Raw genomic sequence first — 21950 nt, forward strand, 5'->3', positions numbered from 1 at the left:
TTTACGGTGGTTCAAGAGAAACTACAGCAATCAGCATGCCCCAGACTCTAAAGAACCCTGGGATGGAAAAAGGTTCCCGGTGAGCAGCACCATCTGGAGAAAAACTACAGACAGCCCAATGGACAAGACCTGGCCTGGAACAGGAGGAACAAACTGGCTGCTCAAATAGAAATGGACTAGGCTTCTCCATTTGGGAGCTGAATAGGAGACCCAACACCAGTCCCACAAACCACAACCTGGCAAGTGGGCAACAATGTGGCAGCTGTGGCAGAGCAGGGACTAGCAAGACACTGCCTAAGAATAGGGGAGAGCTAGGAACATTCCCCAAACCCTTTTGGACTATTGACTTGCCAAGTGAAGGAGAGGCACAGTGAACAAATGACCACAAAGGCTGTAAAGGGGATGGGCTAAATGACCTTTTATGAAGACTTCCAGTGGAAGTCCTGGCCCACAAGAGGATGGTTCATACAGAGTGGCCTAGAGGCACAGCTGACTAAAGTAAGCAATGGGAGCAGAGGGAAGCCTTGAGGAAGGAAGGGGATGTCTATAAAAAGCCAGCATAGTCAGTTGACAGTGAGCGTTGTTTGGGTGAGGCTGGCAGAGCTCAGAGAAGACTAAGAGACCATAGAGGAGGGTGTAGCAGATGGAGGAGGACTTGGTGGAGGCTTCTGAAGTATTTGAAGAGTGAAGGGAAGGTCTTGGGACTGAGCAAGTTGTACCAATTTGGCAGTTTATATGTGAGTGAATGAGAGAGCTATTTAAGCTTGTGTTAGGGGTAGGGCAGGAGTGCAGGGTTGAGAGTAGGTAGGCGTGAGAGGGAGCATATGAGAGAGAGAAATAAGAGAGAAGAGAGGGAGATGAGAGACAGGGAGACGAGTGGAGATGGGCGTAGGGAGGGAAGAGTGAGGGAAAGTTTGAGAGAAGGCTATCTGGTACAAAAGGACACCAGGAGTCCGAGAGATAAGGCCACAGCCTTTAGGCCCTGCCTTGCACAGTCATACACCAGACACTAGAGGGAGATCGGCTCTAGTGAATTGGCACTGCAATAAGACCTGTTTGAGTAGAGAGACTGGAATAGGGAGGTGTGAGCCCCTTCAAAGGTTGATGGGAAAGATGCACAGTGAGCCCCACCTAGAATACAAGGGGCTTCATGGTCGTTTGGGCAGAGCCAAGACTACCTTTGGGGTGGGAAAGAGACATGCGCCTGTCAATGATCTTTGCAAAGCCGCCATTTAGGCAACTTCTCTCACCTTTTGCTGGGCCAGCACGAGATAGAAATGCGACTAATTAAATAAATGTTCTTCAAATTCTGGGGACAGTACTTGAGAGATTCATGCAAGGGAATCTCTGCATAAGATCAGAACAAAATTGCTAAATCCAATCCATAGCTTCAAACAGACGTGTTTAGCGTGTGTTTCACAAAACAAATTTTAGCTTACAATGTTCCTCACATCCAGTGTCAGTGAGAACGTTAATTGTCTTCATCCAGAACAAACTATTTCGGATCAATAGAGCCTTAATCATACAAGAACTGTAAGGGGAGAAGCTTCCCTATGGACCACTGCTCATCCTAGAGCTTAAAGTGACAGGAACAGTGGGAATGCAGGATAGAGGTTGCTGCAAGCGTGATGTGGACAAAGTAGACAGAGCCAGACCGTAACTAATAGCTGTACATATTAGTAATTGATGCTACAGGTAAAGTGGTGAGATAGTCAGGTGAGGGGTCGAAGGATCGGGATCAGACACAGATGGGGATGCAGTTATTCCTGTTAAAAAAGCAATGCCTTCTGTAATGCATGCAACCGTCCTCTTTCAACTGTCTTGCACAGTATATCCATCTACATCGGAAAACCCTGTTGGATTCCATTTACTGTTCTGCTGCTCATAACTAAAGAGTTATTTTTTAATCTGACAGTTGTTATCTTGTGCCACAGGATTTCCGTTTCACGGTATTGAGGTAGATGCAAGTTTGAAGACTTATTGCACAGAAACCGAAAACCCCAGCCTCCATTTCAATCCAGGTAAGCTACATACATCCCAACTTTGACAAACATCAAGGTGGGTGCAGTTAGGGTATATTTGCATTTGGGCTTGTTTTTTGTTTTTGTTTTTTTATGAGCATGTTTACAACATTGCAACCATTAACTACCCCCTCCCCCTTGGTTCCCGCAGTGGTTAGCTTGTGTAGTCCTGTAACTGGTCTTGTTCTCCCCTCCTCTACGGGGCCCTGTCTGGTTCACACATTATTTCACTGCATGTCCAATATCCTCAGGTTTTGTGGGCACCATTGTTGCATGTATTCGCTTTTCAGGTAGTATGTCACCTCTCCCCAGTCTTTCTCAAATGTATCAGCATCCCCTTGTATTCGGTATGTGATCCACTTCATTGCCACTATTTCCCAGTATTGATGCAGCCAACCCGTCAATGTGGGCGATTCCTTTTACCAACTAGGCTGTTATCAAAATAGTCACCAGGGCTCTCCTTTGAGGTTTTGAGATTGAATGTAATTCCGGCTCTAAAAGTCCTCACAATTCTTCTCCCATGGACATGACGTGCAGTCGGGGCTTCATGTTGGTTATCTCTCCCTTCACCTCCTCCCAGAATTTCTGAAGCTTTGGGACAGTCCCACCATATATGCCTCCAATCCCCTGCCCCCTTGCAGCCCCTCCAACATTCCTTGGATACCGTGTTGTACATTTTGGGTAGTTTGCTGGGTGTATAGTGCCACTGTAGCATCATCTTATACCAAGTCTCTCATAATTGTATAGACCTGGTCAACTTCGGTATGTACACAACCCTCCCCACCGCTCCTATGGAATATCCTGTCCTATTGTTCCCTGCCAGTCTACTTGGTATTGCAAGACCTTATTATTTGCGCATTCCTGCAAAAAATTGAGTATATATTTGAGGTTAATTGTTATCACCGGAGTGTGTGGTTCTACAAGTTTCAAATTTTGTCAACTGTCTGGTCGCTGCATGATGTATCTCTGGATGCCTTAACCAGTGCCTCAGATGCATGTATTCATATCTGTCTGTTTCTTTTATACCTATATGGGTCTTGCATTCCTTGAACGTTGCTACCTTTCCTTCCCACACCATGTCGCCTATCTTACTACGCCCTTGTTTCCGCCATTGACTAAATTTGCCCATTTCCATCCCTGCGGATTCCCAAACATGGGAGTAAATGGCGAGGGGGAAGTTGAAAGGTGGCCCTTCTTTAGCCATCTATTCCAGATGTCACAATTTGTATGGATGTAGGACCACACTGCGCCTCGCGCTCTGGGGTCTGTCTTTCCCAGACAGTCATAATATCCCTACCAGAGGGCATCCCGCCACTGCTCTGTTAATCCAGGCCCAGACCTTTTCCTTACTTTCTGTGAGCCATTCTCACACCACTCTCAGTTGCGCCGCTTCGTAATATCTGTTTGTATCTCTGGCTGCCTTAACCAGTGCCTCAGATACATGTATTCATATCTGTCTGTTTCTTTTATACCTATGTGGGTCTTGCATTCCTCGAACGTTGCTACCTCTCCTTCCCACACCATGGGCCTCATTACGCGGTTGCCGGTAAGCGAAAAACGATGCCGGTAAAGGATTACTGGCATCGCTTACCGCTCCGGTGTATTACGACCCGGCAACCCGCTATTAGCGGCACCCTAAAGAACAGTGCCATTAATAGCGGCATGGGCGCGTACACGCGCCCCTTTGGGGAGGAAATACTGGCATGCCGGTAATAGGAGGAAATCCCAACCCACGCGGACATGCAAATACCGGCATCGTGAAGCCGGTAATCATGGGCTGCACGATTACGGCCATACAGGCATCGCGGACCACCTGCAAACAGCAATCAGGAAACAAGCCAACTGCCACAGGTGCACACAACCCCTACAGGTGGAGTCAATGGAGGCTGGGCCAGTATAAAATGAGCACACCCACACACCACACCCCTTCCAACACCAAAATGCTACCACTAGCTGTTGCAATCATGGCGCTGGAGGACATGCCAATACTGCTACAACTACAGCAACAACACCAACTACAACAGCAACAACAGGCAGCACAGAGGAGACGCAGGAGGAGAAGGAGGCTGAGAGAGGCCCAGCAATTACCACCAGCGCAGCCAGCAGTGCCTCGTAGGCAGCCACCAATCCCCCGCACCAGACCCTGCCCTTTCAACCTAACCCCTGAGAAGATCCACACCCTGTACCGGTTGGACCGGGATACCATCACCACCATAGTGGACATGATACACAACGACATTGGCAGCCTCATAGAAATATGTACTGCCATCCCCCCGCTACTAAAGGTGGTGTCTGTGCTCCACTTCCTGGCCACAGGCACATATCAACACACAGTGGGCCAGCTGCATGGCATTTCACAACCACTATTTTCACGCATGTTGAACCAAGTGCTGGATGCCCTCCTGAAGCACGCAAGCACCCACATATCCCTACCACGGACTGCCCAGGAGATAGCCGACACCAAAGTAGGCTTCCATGCACTGGCAGGCATGCCCAATTGTGTTGGTGCCCTGGACTGCACCCATGTCGAATTGGTAGTCCCCCATGCCATAGAGGCGGTGTACCGCAATCGCAAGCAATACCACTCCATCAATGTGCAAATGGTATGTGACTCCAGCAAGATCATCACACATTGCTGCGCCTGATTTCCCGGATGAACACATGCTGGACCACGTACCTGGCTGCTTGGTGAGTTGCACAACTGGCCCATGGCACTGCTTTGGGGTACTGATGTGTAGGGATGCATACTCCACCTGGGTGGGAAAGGTAGTGGGATGCATACTCCACCTAGGTGGGAAGGGGGGGGTGCATACTCTACCTGGTTGGGAAAGGGGGGGGATGCATACTCCACCTGGGTGGGAAAGGTAGGGGGATGCATACTCCACTTGGGTGGGAAGGGGGGGGGGTTGCATACTCCACCTGGTTGGGAAAGGGGGGGGATGCATCCTCCACCTGGGTGGGAAAAGGGGGGGGTGCATACTCCACCTGGGTGGGAAAGGCGGGATGCATACTCCACCTGGGTGGCAATTGTCGGTGATTGGAGAATGCATGCAGAGCTAAACAATCCAGACATGAACCTCCCAAACGGAACATGACACATCACTGGCACAAATTTAACAAATAATGCATATCGATGACAACAAGTAAGAGGCACAACCAGGCCACCATGGTGATGGCAAGCAATGCATGACTGTACAGGATGGCAACTGTGCCAATGTGTCTAGTGTGACTATGCATAGTGTAGAATAAACTGCATGAATGGGAGGCTAAACATTGTCGTACTACCACAGTACATCAGCCTCAGCATGCATTATTACACCCTGCATCACCTATTGAACGCCATCCAGACTACCACACCTCATAACAGTATAGAATGCATCTAGGTGACAATTTTGCATACGTACAGGGACATGTGCATGTCCACACCAAATAGCTGCCGCCATGGCTGTGCTTCCTGAAGGTGGCAGCTCAGAGTGACACACACCTATTTGTATTTGCTTGCAGGTGATGGACGATATCCCTTGAGGCCGTGGATAGTTACCTCAGTGCGGAACCCGCAGAACAGCCATGAAGAGGAGTACAATCGTGTGCACACCGTACCCGTGTCGTGATTGAGCAGACCTTTGGCCTGTTGAAGGCGCGTTTCGGCTGCCTAAGCAGGTCTGATGGGGCACTCCTATATAGGCCTGAGAAGGTGACAAAGATCACCATGGCCTGTGTCATGCTGCACAACATATGTGTCCGGAGAAATGTACAACTGCCACCTGACATTGACATGCATGCACCGGATGAGGATGGAGACGGAGGTGAAGTAGCCCCCTTGCCAGTACGTGATGCACGGGATGGCCATGCTGTACGCCACGGACTAATACACGAATACTTCTGAACCATAGGGACTATGATAGACATGTGTCAGTGACACACTGGCTCCATGTGGACATGCACACTTGGATTGTTGGGAGTTGGCCACTGAACACCATCACACATTAAAAGGATATGCACAAAATGAACAATGTCCAGCCATTGAATTTTTTGGCACACAACGGGTGTATTTTTTCAAACAGGCAAAAATGTGCACACCCCCCTCCACTCCAGTGAACTCCCTAACCCACCCTACAAACCCCAAGTGTCCCCAAATGTACTCCCAAGAAATGGTTCCCTTCATCCATAACCACGTGTCCCACTCCCATTGTCTGGGCCCTCTACCTCCTGGCCTTTTTGTTGTCCGTGGGTGGCTTCTCCGAGTGCCGTGTACTCCTACGGGTCATCCGCACAGGGCTTGCAGGGAACTGAGTATGCAGGTGTTGTAGCAGTGGATGTGTCCGAGGCAGGTTCCACGCCTGCTCCAAGGTGTGGCCGCTGCATATGGAGCAGGATGGACGTTAGGACTTGGGGTACTGCCCCCAGACAGTCCCCCATGAGGACAGCCGACGCATTCACGGCAGAAGTGTTCGCAGCAATGGCTGCTGTGGTCTCCCCAGTGGCAGTTGTGGTCCCCACAATGGCAGTAGCAATGGCCCTCCTAGTGTCCTCCCCATCGGCAATATACTGCCGCATGAGATCCAACATTGCCTCCTGTCGTGCCTCCACTCTCGACAGGCGTGCCTCCAAGGTGTTGGTAGGAGCTGGAGTGGTGGGAGCTGTATTGGTGGGAGCTGGAGTGGTGGTAGCTGCATGCACAGGGCCTACATCCTGGGTGCTGTCCTCCTCGAAGGGGCACACGTCCGAATCCCTGAGGTCTGAGTCATGGAGGCAGGGATCATCACTGCTGTAGGCCTCCATTTGGGGTGGTGGGGGTGTGCAGGGGGCTTGCGGTGGGTGTAGTAGACACAACTGTGACACCCTCCGGGGCCACATTGGCATCCACAACATCTGCGGTGGTTGGTGGCGCAGGAAGGGACACCCCTCCAACTGTTGTGGGTGTGTGCTGCTGGTCCTGATGTGTGTCGGCCACACTGGCAGCAGGTGTTGTTTGCTGGCTTTCCACCCGGTCAGGCACACTGCCTGTTGGTCTGGTCTGTTTGTCTGGCTGGGGGTTGGTGGCGGTGGTGTGATGTGCATGCCCTTGCGCTCCTCTCCTGACTGGCATCTTCCTCATCGGTGCCTGGAGGTTAGAAGAGATGCAGGTCATCAGTGATGGTGTCACATGCCAGCGACATACAATTGTGCTGTTCAATATTCATACATTGATGCATCCATGTCTTACAGGTGTGTGGCACTTTGTGTTCTGAGGGGGCATATTGGCAACCAATGCATGGCAGGTGACATGCCGTTGATATGGGGTTTGTGTGTTGGGTTACATGGGCACGGTCGTGGTATGTTGCCCGTGTGTTGGTTATGGGATTGGCACTCAGCATGCATTTCTGTGTGGCAGGGTTTGGCACGCAATCTTTACTTGGATATGTCGATGTGGGTGTAGGGACATGCATTGCCTTGCCTAGTCTCACTTCCACGTCACTTGTGCTACGTCATGGTTTCCCCTACAGGGATGTGCAGGGTCACTCACCTCCTTCTGGGGATGATGCGGCACCCATCTCCATCTCTACGAATCCCTCAATTGACTCAGGATCAATGAATGTGCTGGCAGTCTCCTCCCAGGGCATCAGCTTAGCAGGTGAGTGGGGACCCCCGCCTGTCGCCATGGCTGCCCTCCTGTTGCTTGACAGGATGTTTCTCACCCTCATGCGGAGGTTGTCCCACCTCTTGCGGCAGTCACGCACAGTACGTGGGGTGGTCCCCACCGCTGACTCCTTCCGGGCAATCCCCTGCCAGATTTCCTTTTTCCTCATCTGGGCAGCATGCTTCATGTCATTGGCCTTGATTATGTCTGCATGTGCAGCGAGAGTGTCCGCCAGCATGTTTAGCTCTGCGTCTGAGAAATGCTGTTTCTGCTGCCGGGGGGTCGGCTTCCTGGTGGCTTTGGACATCCTCGGGGTTTTCCAACACAGCATAACACGAATAGACTGGTGGTTTTGGAGGATTGCAATGGATTGTGTTTTTAAAGATGGCCGCCGGCCAATTTCCCGTTCTGACGCAATGACTTTATTTCCGGGTCCGGTTTTGCAAGCCCGATATTAGCATGGTGGTATTACCGGGTCGGTATTTAGGGGTTCATCTTAGGCGGTGCCAGTATCGGCGGGTCCCATGATGCCGCTATCGTCGGGTTGGAGGGCCTTTAGCGGCATGCCGGAATGGCCATTACTGGCATGGGGGTTTGCGCATGCTCGCGCACTCGTAATCAGCCACTATTAGCGGGTTCATGCGAGCACGGACCCGCACTTACCGGCATGCCGGTAATGAGGCCGTTTTTACCGGGCTACTCGTAATGAGGCCCCATGTCACCTCTCTTACTACACCCTTGTTTCCGCCATTGACTAAATTTGCCCTTTTCCATCCCCGCGGTGAAGCTGGGATTCCCAAACATGGGAGTAAATGGGGAGGGGGAAGTTGAAAGCTGGCCCTTGTTTAGCCATCTGTCCCAGATGTTACAATTTGTATGGATGGAGGACCACACTGCGTCTCGCGCTCTGGGGTCTGTCTTTCCCAGACAGCCATAATATCCCTGCCAGAGGACATTCCGCCACTGCTCTGTTAATCCAGGCCAAGACCTTGTCCTTACTTTTTGTGAACCATTCTCGCACCACTCTCAGTTGAGCCGCTTCGTAATATTTGGCAATCCTAGCCCTCCTTTACTCCTTTGAGTCGTGAGCAGATCTAGGGCAACCCTGGGGCGTTTATTCTGCCAAATAAATTTGGATATCATTGTGTTTATTGTTTTAAAGAATGTCTGTGAGACTGCAATTGGAAGGGTCTGAAACTTGTATAAAAGTCTGGGGAGAGTCACCATTTTGACTGTTATTTGCCCCAGCCAGAAGATCTGAAGGGAAGAGCCTCTTGAGAAATCTTCTTGAGCTTTCCTTATTAATTCCAGGTAATTGGCCTTATAAAGAGTAGATATTTTGCTTGTTAGTTTAACCCCTAAATATGCTATGCTGCTTCTGGCTGATCTGAAAAGCTAGCACCTGCGCAAGGCTGATGCTTGTTCACATTTTAGGCCCAGTTCCAGCATTTCTGTCTTGGCCATATTTATTTTGAGTCCCAATATCTTTTCTTTTTTCCCCCCAGTTTTGCTACCAAAGCCGGGATTGATGTAACCGGTTCAGCCAATGTCATCAGCATGTCGTCTGCGTATGATGCTGTCTTGTGTATTTCGCCTCCGAATGGGATACTGTTTATGTTTTGGTCTTGTCTATTTGAAGCTAGTATTGATTCTAAAGTAGATTGCATGTAGGTGGGGAGATAGCGGACACCCCTGCCTTGTCCAACGCTCTATTTGTATTGTGTCTGATAAGTGTGTGTTGATGGATAACCTAATTGATGGGTCTTGTAGTTTGGCCCGAACCCCATATGTTTCATAACTTGGAACAGATATGGCCATTCTACCCTTTTCGGTATCTATCTAGAAATATCAGTGTCACCGGGATCTGTTTGATTTCTGACTTCTCTATGAGGTGTATGACCCTCCTTGTATTGCCCCAAGTCTGTCTCCCATAAATAAAGCCTGACTGGTCTTGTCCTATCACATATGGCACAGTACGTTCTTCAATCTGTCTGCCAAGATCCCAGTATATATTTTGGCATCAATGTTTAGTAACGCGATGGGACAATATGAACTGCAGCTAGTTAGGACTTTATTTGGTTTCCCAAAGGGGACCACCTTCGCCTGTAACATCGAACAAGTTATTCTCTCCTCTTGCCAGAGCGAATTGTATAATTTCGTCAAAAATGGTGTGAGGTCATTGCGTAGCAGTTTGTAAAAGACCGCTGGATATCCATCAGGGCCCGGCGCTTTGTTACTGGGGAGAAGTTTCATCATTTTCCCTACCTCTTCCTCCGTTATATCCTTTTCTAGGGATTCTCTGTCTTCCTAGGTCACCTTAGGCAACTGTACTTTGTCCAGGTAATCCAATATGGTTTATTGGTCCGGTCTCTCTGAGGAGAGGAGCTGTGTGTAAAAGGTCGAGAGGGAGTTTATGATGTCCCTAGCTTCTGAAGAGACTTTGGCGTCCGCTAATTTGATTCTGTCGATATTGCGTTTACTACTTTGTTGTTTCAAGAGTCTCGCTAACATTCTCTTTGCCTTGTTCGCTCTGATGTAATATCGCTGTTTGAGATTAAATAGTGATTTTTCTGCCATGCCCGTCCAAAGTAGTTCTAATTGTCTCATGCTATCTTTTAATTTGTTATAATAATTCGCCTTGTTCTTTCTTTCTGCCAATAATCTTTGAGCTTCGCTTAGTTTGGCCTTCAAGTCCTTTTCAAGCCTGTCCTTCTCTTTTCATCTTTGTGCGTTGAGAGAGATTATTTCCCCCTGAGCACAGCCTTAAAGGCATCCCAAACTATATCTAGGAGAGCCCTTGTGTGTTATTTTTGTCAAAATAATTCCTGATTTTGTCTGTGTTTCTTGCTCCAAGTTACTCACCTCGTTCAGTTACCCATTAGTTCAATCATATCTCAATCACAACCAGAAACTGAAAAGAAGGCATCCTTAGCTCGAAGCACTGCAACAAGTGGGATTTATTACAGATTATTACAAGAGTGCAGATGTGCGTCTGTGGGACACCCTCATACTGTTCTCTGCCTAGCCCCACACGGTGAACATTAGTTATACTGGATACGCTTCTACTGACACCCCACTCCTTTCTCCAGCATGGGTTCTGGCGTGGATTCACATGCTTAGGAATATTCCACGTTGTCAGGCCGGAAATCCTCAGTAAAAGAAAAAACTGTTTGACTTTCAATTACAAACTGTCTTTCTCCTATAATCCAATCACTGAGCTCTGGATCATACTGCCCCCAGCCCTCTCCCTAAGCCCCTCCTCTGGCAGCCATCTTCAGACTTTTACCACACATTCAAGTGTTGGGAGTCCTCGTGTTTTGCCCTGAGTGCTTTTCTACGTTTTTGCGCTTTTTTCATAAAAAAATGTCCTCTTTTTATCAAATAGACCCTGTGTGCTCTTCGGTTCTTTGACCGGCAAGCGGGGATACGTTTGTTGGCGTCTTTCAACGCCCCTCAAGGGCAAGAATCGTCGAGAGTTTCATCGAAGATTCCAGAAGGCCATTGGGCCTACACTGCACGCCCGACCATGTCTGAGGAAAAGGACGGAGGTTCCCTCTTCAAGCTCTGCTCCAGCTGCGTATTGAGGAATGTGTTTGTGGAGGAAAAACACTCCCAGTGCCTCTACTGTCTCCACCTGGATCACAAGGAAGCGGATTGGGAGATCTGCCTTGGTTTCACCAAGCGCACCGTCAGGTATCAGCACAGTAGATTGGCAGCATGGCTCAATGCCAAGGCCTCTACCCTGTGTGGCAAACATGGGCATGCCTCACCCAGGACCGGCCGGTCCGAGGAGCGGGCTTCTAAGTCCTTTGAGTGCGCTCCATTCTTGGGGGCCCAAGACAAGGCCAAGCACTGCAGGTCTGTTTCCGTCGGGGTCGTCGTGCAAGTGGGTCCCGCGACGAGCAGGGCACGCTCATCTTCACCGTCTGCCTCCATCTCCATGGGCATGCCTCATCAGTCCTGGGTGAGGCATGCCCATGTTTGCCACACAAGGTAGAGGCCTTGGCCTTGAGCCACGCTGCCAATCTACTCTGCTCCTTCTTAAAAAGGAAATTGGCTAACCCGGGGCACTTGCAGGAGAAGACCAAGGCACGGGGTAAGGTGTCCGACCTGCCCTTGAAGACCCAGGTGGTCCAGGAGAAGTCATCCTCAACGATCGAGCTGGTGGCTGCCGCCCTCTCGAAGGCGATAGGGGCTGACCCGGTGAAGGAGTCCCTGACGGCACCCAGAGTGGCCCTGCTTCCCAGACGGGAGGCTCCGGCCAAACCCGTGGAGAAAACACATGAAAAGACGATGGCAGCCCTGACCCTGAGGCCGACCCCTCAGGATGCAAAAAAGGGGGGGGGTGGAGGCCTTGGCTGTGCTCCAGGGCACGGATATTTCTTCTACGGACAAAGAGGACCTGTTGTCTGTACACGCGGTCCTGGAAGACGTGAGGAACAACGACGGTGGAAACGCAGACGAGGACGACGATGGCAGAAATGCTGAGGGGGGCGACGATGGCGGGAATGCCGACGAAGACGTGGGCGCTGGGCCAGCAAGCCTTACCCCGACACCTCCCAGGGACGTATCGCTGGACAGCCTTTCAACTCTCCAAACGCTGGTGTCGGAGATCCAGAAGAGGATGCGAATGGCTCCCCTGGCGTCGACTGCTATGGCCCCTGGGCCTCCACCGGCGAAGAAGAGAAAGCGGCACCCTACGCCGCCTCATCAACCGCCGAACATGCCCCCTAGGAATACGGGGACAGACACAGCGATGACAGACATGGATGGCGGCGGCAAAGTATCCCCGCCGCCGAGGGCTTCTCCCTCGGACGAAGTGGGATCGTTCCACACCATGGTCGCCCACGCATCTGAGCTCTTCCAGCTGACGCCAGAAGAGACCAAGAAGGAAGGTTTCCTTTATCATCGCCGGGTGGCCAAGAGGAAGACCATTCTGGCAGAGCCCCTCCTGAACAACGTTTGTGATGAGGACCTGGCGCTGGTGAGGAACTCTGCCTCAGCCCCGGCGAAAAGAGACAGGCTGGAGAAGAAGTACCGGGTGCCAGAGTCAGCACCCCAGTGCCTGCGGTCACAGCACTTGCCGGACTCAGTGGTCTCGGTCGCTGCCAGGAAAAAATCCCTCATCCCTCATCCTCATCCTCTGTTCCTCCGGACAGTGAGAGGAAGAAGTTGGATGCTGTGGGTAGAAAGGTGATCTACTTGGCAGCAACAATGGTCAAGGGAGCGAATGCACTTGTGATCCTGGTCAGATGCGATAGAGAGCTGTGTTTTTTTATTTTTTATTATTATTATTTTTTTCTTGCACTTATCAGACCTACCCTGTCTGCTGCCTTAAACCCAGCACTTGCCAATTGCTGCTGCACTACCACTGTTAGTTGCCTGTATTATTAATGAATGAATTATTATTTATCTTTTTCTCCTTTGCTCCGCACTTGCTACTTCTCCACCCTTCCCCTCCCCTTCTCCTATGCACTTGCTCGTTCTCAATGTCACTGGGCCTAGTAAGAGCGTTGTTTTGTTCTCCCCTGTTCCCCTCCCTTGCCTTGTCGCGCTCTGAAACACTTGTGTACGAGCACGATAGAAATAAAATATCATATCATATAAGATGGCCCTGCTGCTGGAATTCCTCCCTGACGACAAACGGGTCGAGGTACTGGAAATCCTCCAGGAGGGCGAGGTGGCATCGGACCATGCCATCACAGTGCCCCTGGACATTGCAGACACAGGGTTCTGAAAGATGGGGAACGGTGTCTGCCTTCGTCGTTGTGGCTGGTTGAAAGCCACCACCTTTCGTCAGGAAGTTAAGACGAGGGTCCTGGACATGCCTTTCGACTGGGACAATCATTTTGGGAAGGCTGTCGATGAATCGTTGCAAGCCATCAAGACCGACACAGAGACTGCCCGTGCCCTTGTCACGCTTCAGCAGCATCGTTCTTCCTTTCGTGCCTCAGGAGGGAAATCTGGTAGGTCATTGCAGGGTTTCGGCGGGGGGATCATCCTCGTACCGCCAGCCCTCCCGTTCTACGACCCAGGAGGCCTACAGGGGTCACTCCAAGGCTTTGGGAGGTGGCCGCCGTCGTTGCTCACAAGGAGCATGCAGGCTCCGAAGCAGGATTGAACAGGCCAGAACATCGGGCCCCCACCCATGCACCCCGGTGGGAGGACGGCTGCCGGTCTTCATCAGCGAGTGGGAAAAGATCTCCAACGACTGATGGGTGCTGGACGCTCCTGCCCACGGACACACTCTAGAATTCCAGCAGAAGTGTCCGCAGATACCACCGATTTCCTGTTCCAAAGTGAGTCTACTCCAGATACTTCTTAGTAAAAAATAAAACGGGGGGCTGGAGGCCCATTCTCGACCTGCAGCGTCTCAAGTACTGCAAGTCCCAGAAATGTAGGATGGTCACGTTGCAGCATGTTCTCGGCCAACTGGAGGAAGGAAATCGAGATCTGGGGGACGCATACTTTCACGTCCCCATTCATGAGAAGAATTGGAAGTTCCTGCGCTTCGTCATACAGGGACAGCACTACCAATTCAAGGCCCTTCCCTTCAGACTGAAGTTGGCACCCAGGGTGTTTACAAAGTGCCTCGCACCAGTGGCGGCCCATCTGCATCTACAAAGGATACATGTGTACCCGTACCTAGACGACTGACTCATCCGTGCCAAGTCAAGGGAAGTCTTCGTCGAACACATGTAAAGGACCGCCCGGCTGCTGACTGATTTGGGATTCTACGTGAACTATCCAAAGTCCTGCTTGATTTCATCGCAGAACATGCTGTTCCTGGGGTCCAGGGTCAACACTGTCTCGTGCTGGGCTGCCCCTTCGGAGGAAAGGAAGCAGCTGTTCTGGGCAAGGTGCAAAGGCTGTTGGCATTGAAGACCGCCACGGTATGGACCATCAAGTCGCTACTCGGCATGATGTAGTTGTGTGTTTACCTGACCAGACTCTGCAGGTTGAAGATGCGACCCCCTTCAGGAATTTCTGGATGCTCGTTGGGTCTAGGTGTCCGGAAGCTTTGCAGTCACGATTGTTCTCGACAAGGAGTTGCGTCGAGCGATAAGGTGGTGGGGCATGTGCCCCAACATCTCCGTGGTCACAGATTTCCAGAGCCCCCCATACCAGGAGACGGTCACCACAGACGCTTCACTGGAGGTCTGGGGAGCCCACACCAGACGTCTCAACGCCAGAGGCCTGTTGCTACCGGAGGAAAAGGGTCTCCACATCAATGTCCTGGAACTGCGAGCAGTGTTCTGGGCCCTCAAGTCGTCCCTACCGTCCCTCAAGGGGAAGGTGGTGAGGGTCTTCGCAGACAAAACCACCACCATGTTCTACATCAGGAAGCAGGGGAGCACCAGATCTCCAGCGCTCTCCAGGGAGGCACAGGACTTGTGACACTGGGCCATCACCCAGGGGATGCTCTTCATTCCTTTTCACTTAGCGGGAGTCAAGAACACCATCGCCGACTCCCTCTGCAGGGAGCTGCGCTCTTGCGACGAGTTGGAACTTCAGCAGGATCAAGTGGACAGCCTCTTCCTCAAGTGGGTCAGACTGCAGATCGATTGGTTAGCGACGGTGGCTAACTCCAAATGCCAGAGATTCGCCAGCAGGTTCCACCAGCCGAAGAGCTTGGGGGATGCGTTTTCCTTCCTGTGGGAATGCCTGTTCCTGCATGTATTCCCCTGTTGCCTCTCCTGCTGCGAGTCATTAATCAACTCAAACGATGCCGAAGTAGGATTATCCTCGTCGCCCCAGAGTGGGCAAGGCAGATTTGGTTCCTAGACCTTCTCAGCCTGTCAACGTCACCTCCAGTCAAGCTGCCAGTGGTTGCGGATCTGCTCGCCAGAGAAGGAGGCGCAATTCTGCATCATGACCCAGGATCTCTGAACTTGAAGGCCCGGCTCCTGCAGCCTTAGAGTTCGGTGGGTACGAGCTACCGTCAGATTGCAGGGAGGTCCTTGCCAGGGCCAGAGCGTCGTCGACTCTTAAGTGCTACGGGCACAAGTGGAAGCTTTTCGCAACATGGTGCCAGACGCAGAAGATCAACCCTCTGAGGATCACGGCCTGCAGATCCTTCCGTACTTGTTGTCCTTGGCCAAGGCAGGCCTGGCACACGCCTCCATCGAAGTTCATCTTGCGGCTATCTCCCGCTACACCACGTCTCTGAGACGGTCTTCTCTTTAGTCTCGCCGTCTAGTCAAGGAGTTCCTCAAAGGACTGTTTCAATCGTTCCCTCCGGCAAAGGCGCCGGCCCGGCATGGGAACTCAACGTGGTACTGACAAGGCTCATGGAGGCCCCTTTCGAGTCTATGCATCAAGCCCCTCTCAAGTTCCTTTCAATATAAAAAGGTATTTTCTCGTGGCCATCCCCTCTGCCAGGAGGGTAGGTGAGATCCAGGCCATGTCCTGCAAGCGGCCTTATCTGACTTTCTACAACACAAGGTTGGTGCTCCGGACGCACCCCTCCTTCACGCCAAAGGTTCCATCGGAATTGCACCTCAACGAGCCTTTGATGTTGCCTGTGTTTTTTCTGACGCCTTCGTCGCCGGCTGTAAGGACTTTGCACTCACTGGATGTGGCGCATGCTCTGAAGTTCTATGTCGCATGCACAAAGAGTTTCCCGGAGACGTCTCAACTGTTCGGGAACTTTCGGCCTGTAAACCATGGGAAGGCCTTGTCCAAGGCTTCCATCTCTAGGTGGCTCTCCGGCTGTATCACTCACTGTCACTGGTTGGCAAACTGACTGCTGCCCGGCCGTCCGAGAGACCATTCCACCAGAGCGATCGCTGCGACGAACGCGTTCCTGTCTGATGTGCCCCTGCAGACATCTGCAGGGCTTCTATGTAGAGGTCTACGCATACCTTCACAAGATTCTACTGTGTTGACAGGGTTTCCAGAGAGGAGTCCAGGGTCGGCCAAGCAATGCTACGCAACCTGTTTTCTTGAAGGTGAGCCTGTTCCAGAGGGTAAGAGTAATTGCTTCTGTTGAGCTTTGCCACCTTCCGAGGTTGTGTATTGTTGTACTGCTATGTATTCTTTAGTCATTGAGCATGTGAATCCATACCAGACCCCATGCTGGAGAAGGAACAAGTTACTTACCTGCAACTGTTGTTCTCCAGCATGGGTCTGGCATGGATTCACATGCAAACCCTCCCTCCTGCCCATCTATGGCTCTTCTTGGTCATACTCCCACTTTACGTGCTACCAAATCTGAAGATGGCTGCCAGAGGAGGGGCTTAGGGAGAGGGCAGTCAATGGCTGGGGACAGTATGACCCAGAGCTCAGTGATTGGTTTATAGGAGAAAGACAGTTTGTAAGTGAAAGTGAAACTGTTTTTTCTTTTACAGAGGATTTCCGCTCTGACAAGGAATATTCATGAGCATGTGAATCCTTGCCAGACCCATGCTGGAGAACAACAGTTACAGGTAAATAACTTGTTACTTCCACCATTAGGTTAGATGATTACACAGTCCTCACCAGAGGGTTGTGCAAAAATCACCCTAACAATATTTCTGATGCTTGTGAATCTGCTTAGAATCACATGCTGTGCATATAGTCTGACATCTAGTGGTAATCGTCGAGTATTGCATCTTGTCTTTCGAGGATCGAAAGGGGACTTTGACATGGGCATGCTTGTAACACTATCCCTAACGTGACGTGTAGTGTAAACAAAATCCCTCTCGAGTCGAGGTCCCTCAGATTGTTTTTTTCCACCCAGCTAGCTGGTCGCCCTACGCGGAGCTTGCACATTGCAAAATTGTATTACTCTTTGTCTACGACCGTTGGTCGTTAGTCTTCGACTTCACTTCATCGACGACTACTTCTGCATCCTACAAGACGGAGATGACTACAGATTTCGGCGGCTGAAGCTTTGGTTGATGGTGTCGACCTTGTGACCTCGGCCTTCTGGCCAGGCCTATACGGTAGGGAGAGTGGGGCCCGGGGTTCTGATTCATTGTAGAATGCATTTCTCCCCCCCCCCCTCTTTTCCCTTCTGGTCTCGCTGTTGCTTCTCTCCTGGAGAGGACTCCCTTTAAGATTTGCCTGTCCTGCAACAGCAAATACCCGTGGAAGGACACTCACGAAGGTGTAACAAGCGCATGCCTCGTGATCACGACGAGCAGTCCTGCAAGTCTTGCTGGCTTTTGCGTCCGAAGACGCTAAAAGATCGATGGACGAAGCGGTGGGCGGCCTACGCCATGCAAGCCAAGATTGGCACCCCCGTCGTCACAGGATACAAGCGACAACCATGGCTCTAATGTGGTGGCCATTGACCCTCACGGAACCGCTAGGTTCCCAAGTGTCCGTCCCCTCAGGCAGGCCGCCGGCGCTGCTATGGGGTGACAACATCCCTGCGACAGGGACACACCCGCACCACAATCGACAAAGCACACAACCCCACAAGCTCCCTTGACAGACTCATCGATGAAGCAAAGGGCGCCAACAGGCCCGTCGAAAGTTTCAATGATGCCCACCGGTCCCCATGATAGGACGCCCTCCCCCGCAACCGTCCCAACGGCATGCTTCCGGGCACTCCACCCATAAGGGCGTCTCCACCAAATACCATAAGATCGTCTGTGCGCCTTCTAAGAGTGCGTCCGCTCGTAAGGTTTCGGCAACGGCGAAATCTTCAAGGTCTACAGGATCGTTGAAAAAACTCCCCAACTCGCCAGAACTGTGTCCACTCTCACCACAGACACATCTCTGACAGGGTGGGGAGCTCACCTCCTTCATCAGACATGGCACAGCGTTTGGTCCCCAGCAGTGGCATCCAACCACATAAACCTGTTAGAATTACTAGCAGTATTCAAAGCCCTGAAGGCCTTTCAGACACACCTACAGGGAAAGATAGTCGTAGTCCTCACGGACAGCACCACAGCCATGTACTACCTGAACAAGCAAGAGGGCACTCACTCTCCAGGGCTATCTAAACTGTTTCAGAACATATGGAAATGGGCTCTCAAACACAGGATGATCCTCCTGTCTCAACACATTCCAGTGGGGAACTCAATCTTCTGGCAGACGTGCTCAGCAAAGACTTCCCGCTACCCGTAGACTATGAGTGGTGATTGCACGAAAACATTGTACTCAACGTCTTCGCAGACTGGGGCTTCCCAGAGATCGACCTGTTCGCAACTCTGGAGAACGCACAATGCCCAGATTACGCCTCCAGGTACCTGCAGAACCGCTCCAAGGGGAACGGTCTCTGGATAACATGGTCAGGGAAATTTGTTTATGCTTTTCCCCTGACTCTCCTACTGAACAAGATAGTGCACAAGATGCACCAGGAACCAGTCACGATGATCTTGGTGGCCCCTATGTGGGCCCGCCAACCCTGGGTCTCTCATCTGATATCAATGTCGGTCTCCCCTGCGAGGAAACTACCATGCCCTTACCATATGCTACAACAGGATAGTGGGGAAACACTCCATCCATGCCCGCAAACTCTCAATTTAGCGGCCTGGCCCTTGAGGTCATAGAGTTCGGACACCTCCAACTTCCTCAAAGATGCATGGACATACTTGGAGAAGCAGGAAAGCCTAACACCAGACATTGCTACTCCAATAAATGGAAGCACTTCATCATCTGGTGCCATTCCAAGAGCATCAATCCCATAGAATGCTCAACGACACATGTCCTTACCTGACTCACCTACTAGAGGGTTCCATGTAATAATGTCGCCACAAAAATATCGCCATACAAAAAAATCGCCGGAAAATTGTCGTTTTTTGTGGCGACATTATTGCATGGAACATGCGGGGGACACCCCCGCAACCCTCAAATTATTGTTTTTTTTAAATTTATTTATTTTTTTAAAAAATATATATTTTTTTGCCCCTATCGCCCCACATATATGGTCACCCAAATAATATCGCCACGACATTTTCGCGGCGATATTATTTACGGCGACCATATATGTGGCAATATTAATACCTGATACCTACTAGAGTCAGGTCTGGTTTTTAATTCCCTGAAGGTACACTTAGCTGCACTTTAAAAGGTTTTGTGGTGGAAAATACCAGTTATCAAGGCTTTTATAGAAGGGGTTAAAAGACTTCATCCCCCAATTTCAAACCCAGCTCCCGGATGGCACCCAAACGTGGTTCTCACAAGACTAATGGAACCTCCCTTTGAACCAATGCATAAGTCAAGCCAAGACCGACTTCCTGGTTGCAGTCACCTCAATAAGAAGAGTTAGTGAACTGCAGACCCTTTCAGTTCTAGATCCATTTTTCAGAATTCACAAAGATAAGGTGGTTCTGCGCACTCACCCATGGTTTGCGCCTAATTTCATTTCAAAATTCCATGTGAACCAGTCAGTAGAATTACCCACCTTCTTCCAGAACCCCACTAACGTGGCAGAAAGAAGCCTCCGCACACGCAATGTGAGGTGAAAGGTTGTATATTATCTGGAAAAGACTAAACATCTAAGGAAGACAAACCAGTTTTTTGTTTCAGTGGCAACTGGTAGAAAAGGGGACCCTGTCTCTAAATCAGTAATTTCAAAGTGGATTGTAAACTGCATCACACTATGCTACACTCTTGCTAAGAGAGATCTGCCATTCAAGCCTAGAGCACACTCTACTCGGGGCACTGGGGCTTCCATAGCATTCATTGCAAATGTTCCTCTTGAGTCCATTTGTAAGGCAGCAACCTGGAGTTCTATACACACTTTTACAAAGCACGACTGCCTAGATGATCACTCTAGGTCTGATTTTCAGATGGGACAATTGGTACTAATACATCTCTTTAATACTGTTCCTTCACACGACCATCTCTGGGTACTGCTCGGTAGTCTATGCACAGCATGTGATTCTAAGCAGATTCACAAGCATCAGAAGACATGCATTACTTACCATAATAGCATTTCTGATGATTGTATCTGCTTAGATTCACATGCGCCCACCCTTCCTCCCCTCTCGGAGTAGAAGGAACATAGACATCTTACTCCTTTCTCTCTCTCTTTACTCACTCACGATAGTCGTAGGCTCCCTCACGGCAGAAAAAACACAACCAGGGGGACCTCGACACGTGAGGGATGTTGGATACACTACACGTCACGTTAGGCATAGTGTTACAAACACACCCATGTCGACGTCCCCTTTCTATCCTCGAAAAACCAGATGCAATACTCCGTAATTACCACTAGATGTCGGACTATATGCACAGCATGTGAATCTAAGCAGATGCAATCATCAGAAATGCTATGACAGTAAGTAATGCACGTCAGATATGGCGTTGCTTATGTGGATGTACTTGAACTTTATGCACAATACTCTTGTTTAAAAAGTACTAATATATTTGTTTTCAGTATTGTGTTTAAAATATTTAACTTGGTCTGCCTTGTAAGTGCTTTGTACACAATACCACTGCTTACAACCTCCTAAGAGTGAAGCCTGAGCTGTTCAGTCTTACTTCCAGTGACATTTGGTCTAATGTGGTTCCATGTGATAATGCCGCTGTGAAAAAGTCACCAGGTAGGTGACTTTTTGTTTTCCTGAACCCTAAAATGATTTCCCCAAATATTATATTTATATATTATTACCTCCAATCCTAGTATATTTGGGGAAAGCGTTTGATTGTCTGGAGGGTGCATTTTCAGGGTAATGTCACCACCTGGCGGCCATTTCCCAGTCGACATTATCACTGGATACCTCAAATGTTTGGTGAAATTCTGCAGGTCCACTATAGGTTGGTCTGCCCAAAACCCCAGACCAGTAGTGGTATAGAAAAACCCACCTAACAGATACATAAAGATTCCACCGAGTAGAAAATACAGTGGGCTAGACAGCTAATGATAGTGGAAGAAAACAGCTCAATAGGCGGATAGGGTTACAGGCAGCTTTGTGCAAGGGCTGTTCCCCCTTCGAAATATACATGTTATGAAATGTATTTTCTTTCCAGAGCCTGAAGTTACCTCACAAGTTCCGTCAATCGGTATAAATGAAGAAGGAGAGACCTATGACATTGATATCAAAGACTTTCAGATACGAGAAAGTGCAAACAGCCTGGCCGGTAAGTAAACAACCCTCTGCTGCTTAAAATTATATACATATAAAAAATGTAATTATTTCCAAATCATCAATTCAGGATTTTCTTTTTCCACTTTATTGTCCAACTGCCGTGAAGGGTAAGCAGATGATTGCATGGTCTGCCACAAAGCCATGTGTGCCTTCACCAGGGAACCATACAGCTCACATTGACCTTTCTGCACCGTGATTGAAGTGGATAGAAACATGCTCTCCTTTTTGGCAGTGCCCTCTGTAAACATGCCTCATGTCAAATGTGAGCTAATAATGATTATT

At 50.1% G+C, this 21950-nt stretch overlaps 1 protein-coding gene across 1 annotated transcript in view; it reads left to right on the top strand.

The window, feature by feature from the left end:
- LOC138526455 (zinc finger protein 583-like) overlaps window positions 1–21950 on the top strand; it is a 260072-nt gene that overhangs the window by 225990 nt on the left and 12132 nt on the right. The window contains exons 5-6 of the mRNA XM_069637227.1: window positions 1935–2021; window positions 21550–21660. Of these exons, the coding sequence (XP_069493328.1) occupies window positions 1935–2021; window positions 21550–21660 (198 nt within the window). The remainder of the gene's footprint in view (window positions 1–1934; window positions 2022–21549; window positions 21661–21950) is intronic.

The sequence above is a fragment of the Ambystoma mexicanum genome, chromosome 7p, assembly GCF_040938575.1.
Source record: "Ambystoma mexicanum isolate Mex_15411 chromosome 7p, UKY_AmexF1_1, whole genome shotgun sequence".
Taxonomy (NCBI): domain Eukaryota; kingdom Metazoa; phylum Chordata; class Amphibia; order Caudata; family Ambystomatidae; genus Ambystoma; species Ambystoma mexicanum.